The sequence below is a fragment of the Grammomys surdaster genome, unplaced genomic scaffold (assembly GCF_004785775.1).
Source record: "Grammomys surdaster isolate TR1022 unplaced genomic scaffold, NIH_TR_1.0 126118, whole genome shotgun sequence".
Lineage (NCBI taxonomy): Eukaryota > Metazoa > Chordata > Mammalia > Rodentia > Muridae > Grammomys > Grammomys surdaster.
Genome location: NW_021620926.1, coordinates 1,756,270 through 1,760,569, shown reverse-complemented (window position 1 = coordinate 1,760,569; position 4,300 = coordinate 1,756,270). Strand labels below are relative to the sequence as shown.

Genomic DNA, 4,300 nt, shown 5'->3' with positions numbered 1-4,300 from the left:
TGTGTGTGTGTGTGTGTGTGTGTGTGTGTGTGTGTGTGTGTGTGTGTTGGTCCTGGATTTCCATCTTGTCTGTGATAGCCTCTTCTTTGCTATTGCAAATTGCCCTGCTAGGTGACCCCACCAGCCACTGGGTATGGACAGCCACTCCTGTCTCTACCTCCCATCTTGCTCTTTGAGGGCTGGGATCAGAGATATGCTCCTACATCCAGCTTTACACTCTGGGGATGCAAAGTAAGGTCCTTACACTTGTACAGTAAGTGCCTCATACGCTCTGGCATCCCAGTCCCACTTCCTTTATGACTCGGTTGCCACATTCTTGTAATTTGCATCCTGACTTTAGGAAACTGAAATGCAGAAAAGCTCTGGCTTTAGATTTCTACCAATTCTGCATGCATACCCTTTGGAAGTTCCAAAAGGCAAATGAAGCCCAAAGTTCATGTTGAAGATTTTCTTTTGCTATTTTCTTACTTTATGTGGTGGGTGTTTTATCTGTATTTATGACAGTGTAGCACATGTGTGCCTGGTACCTACAGAGTCCAGAGGAATGTATCATATCCCCTTGAACTGGAGTTATAGATGCTTATGAGATGCCATGTGGGCATTGGGAATGGAGCCTCAGTGCTCTGAACTGCCGAGCAATCTGCCCTGCCCCCATAATTTCTCTCTGATCATATTCAGTATGCTGTTGTTTGTTAAAACTCTTTGGCCATGTAGTCACCGTGGAAATAATGAAGCAGTTGAGGTATCTATTGATCAATACTTTGTACACAGACTATCAGTGCTGAGGAGCAAGTACAGTGTATAGTAAGCACGTTGTTTTTCTTGATGGATGCTGCTGCTCTGTAGTAGAGTGTGTAATGTGTGACAGGTGCTAAGACAAAGGACAGACAGCATATTAACATTGCAGTACATAGAAGAAACAGTGAGCACAGACACTGAGGGGTGACTGTTGAAGTATACATGGAAAAGGTAGGTTCAGTGTGTCACTCATTATTTTAGTCGGATATTCGGCTGCTCTGAGAGAGAGTATTTCTGTCCACTATTCCACTTTGCACAGCATCCAGAGTGCTTGGGATGCTGTAAATCCACAAGTAGTTCTCGTTTGTTCAGTGAGAGTCCAAATGATCTATTGTGTACAAAGCAGGGGACGATGTGGTGGAAGGTGAATCTAGAACAGTAGCTAAGGACAGGATAAGAGATGGCCTGAAAAATAGGATTCTTGGGCTAGGGAACTGGATCAGTACCTAAGAGCCCTTGCCATGAAGCATGAGCCCCTTAGTTGGAATCCCCAGTACCTACATAAAAGCTGTGTGTGGCCAGATGTGTCTGTTACCCCAGATGAGGAAAGGGGAGTCCGAGACAGACAGGTCCTCTGAGCTTGCTTCCATAAGAGCAGCCTAAACAGTGAGTGTTGAGTGTTGGGCTCCGTGAGAGAGAAGACTGTCTGAAGGAAATAAGCTGGAAAGTGATAAAGGAGGCCTTCACGCACATGTTCATCTGGGCAAACAATGCATCCATGCATACACTGTGTACAGCCTGTGAAGATGGAGTCACTAAGGATTTAGGACAGCATTTGCTAGGACATAGTATGCCACCAACTGATTCATAGTATAAACTGCAGAGGGAAGCAAGCTGAGGTAGAGTCATTCTATAAGTTAGATAACAGTTCTGGATGGTGGTATGGAAAGTGATTTCAGGTGATGTTTGTAAGATAGTAGTGACAGTTGTTGCCGACTAGAAAGTGGGGCCATGAGATATGGCAGAAGCTTGGAGAAAGCCTAGCTTCATGTGTTAGCAGCTGGAAGCCTGCAGGGAAAGTACACTAAAGGAAAAGGAAGAACCAGGTTAGAGTGCTGTGGAGAAGGTTCTGAAAGGCCAGTGAGACCTTCACTTTCTAAGACCCCTCAGTCCACATGAAAATGGGAGAGTTAACGGGAATGTCAACTTTGCAGAATACAGATACTTGGACTAAATGTTTATCCTTTGGATGGATTGTGACCTATGTTACATGCTGTAACTGTAAGTAAGACAGTAGGGTGGACAGTAAGGTGAGGCCCGTGTCTCTTCGTCCTCGTTGGTACAGGACTCCTAAGGGCTCAGCTAGCCTTCCCTGACCTGCTTTGACAGAAACACTGTTCTCTGGCCATCCGACTGGTTTTCTTAATTATAGACAAAATGTTGGGATAGGTGTTTTCTGCAGCTAGCTGTATTTGGGTGTTGACATGTAGCGTCTTTTTACAGCATGGAAATTTATTTTATTTTGGAAAATAGGGGAAGATTTTCTTTGTTTAAACAACTGAAGTTTGTAGGTGCCATTAATTTCTTACAAGACATGTAAATGGTACTATGTGATGGTTGTTTCCCAGGTCGCCGCCGACCGCGCTGATGTCTCTTCTCAGCACGCAGGAGGAGTTGCTGGAGAATGTCTTGGGCTGTGTTCCTGTGGGGCAGATAGTTACCATTAAGCCGCTGAGTGAGGACTTCTGCTACGTTCTGGGATACCTCCTTACTTGGAAGTTAATCCTTACTTTCTTCAAAGCTGCTTCGTCTCAGGTAAATAAATACAGGACTTTTGGGGGTGGAGTGGGTGATATGGAATAGACCCATGTGACAGCTTTGGGCTGCTCCATCGAAGTGTGTTTCTCAAAGAACCTTCCTTCCTATCATTTTGACTCCGAGTAGGAATGCCATGCATCTAACCTAAGCCTGGCCAGCCAGGTTCACTCACCTGCTGTAAGATTGCATACTCTTTGAAGTGCACGCTTCTGTCCCCAGGAGTGAATCTTGGAAATGGGTCTGGGAAATTTTTTTTCTAAACTATTTCTGTACTTTAGGGAAAGATGTCTGTATGATTTAGGTTTGTTCTAATAGTGAGTGTAGAGAAGTGGAATAGGTGTTGCTGTTTCGGAAGCCACCAGCTTGCTGCACAGATCCAGTTGTTACATCACTGAAAACCCGTGATCTGAGACAGTCTTTGAGAGGCTGCCAAGTGTCCTGAGCAGTATTTCCTCTCCATCAAAACTTTAATCCAGCAAAGTAGCCTTTGTGATATCTACCCTACTGTAATAGACTAGTAATGTCCAGTTGCTGCATTGCCCACTAGATGTCTCTGTTATTTCACATGTCAGAAGAACTATCTTGTCCTCTCTGCTGTCCTCCTCGATCTGCTGAACACTGTCCTCTCATTGTCAGACAGAATGGTGTTCTGTAGCCCAGCCTGGGCGCGCACTCAGGTCTGATGCCTTGGCCTCGCACTCCTAATACTCCTAGCAGTATAGGTGTGCGCCATCTTTGACTTTTTTTTTTTTTTTGGTTTTTTGAGACAGGGTTTCTCTGTATAGCCTGGGCTGTCCTGGAACTCACTCTGTAGACCAGGCTGGTCTCAAACTCAGAAATCCACCTGCCTCTGCCTCCCAAGTGCTGGGATTAAGGCGTGCACCACCACTGCCTGGCTCTTTGACTTCTTTAGAAATACACTGTATTTAAAAATAAACAGTACAGCAAAACCCTTTTTGTCAGTTTTGAGACATGACCTTGCTCTCATGTTGGTCTCATGTTGGTTTCAAGACATGTGGATCCTCCTGCCTCAGCCTCATGAGTGCTGGGAATACAAGTGTACACTTATTCCAACGTCAAACTTTGGTTTAATCAGCCTTAGTAAGTTTCTTCTCTTACATCAACAGAAAAGGACTTAGCTGAGAACTTCTTGCTTCAAATGTACTTAAATGTTTTTAACATTCTTTTCCAATCAATTTTTCAGAATTCTTAAACTATACTTTATGTTGTTGCTTATACCCATGCCCTACTACAAATATATTGTTTGTACATTCTTGCCACCATACCTGGCCAAGTTTGTACATTCCTATATTTGTGTATTTTAGGGGAGGATCATACTAAGGGAAACACTGATCTAGCAGCTAAACAGAATATTTTATTCCTTGTCAAGCCTGGTCTTAGGTTTAGTACTTATGCTACTATTATTTGCTGATGTATTTTAAGAGTCTTTTTTGAAGCTTTTAGATTTATTCCTAAAATATTATTGATGTTCAAAAATTAACATCAAATTTAGAGTTTGATGTGTATGAAATTTGTCATCTTAAAAGTCACCATATTCCTTATATCAGGAAAATGGACATTCACCGTGGTTTTGATTCTCAAGATAGGCAGGAACCTCTTGCTCTTCCCTTCCTGCTCCTGCTCTCTCCCCATTCCTTCCCCTCCTCTACGTGCTCATGGCCAGCCTCTACTTCTCCTCTCCTCTCCTCTCCTCTCCTCTCCTCTCCTCTCCTCTCCTCTCCTC

At 43.7% G+C, this 4,300-nt stretch overlaps 1 protein-coding gene across 1 annotated transcript in view; it reads left to right on the top strand.

Moving 5' to 3' along the window:
- Ltn1 (listerin E3 ubiquitin protein ligase 1) overlaps positions 1 to 4,300 on the top strand; it is a 57,957-nt gene that overhangs the window by 39,412 nt on the left and 14,245 nt on the right. The window contains exon 25 of the mRNA XM_028756352.1: positions 2,367 to 2,553. Within this exon, the coding sequence (XP_028612185.1) occupies positions 2,367 to 2,553 (187 nt within the window). The remainder of the gene's footprint in view (positions 1 to 2,366; positions 2,554 to 4,300) is intronic.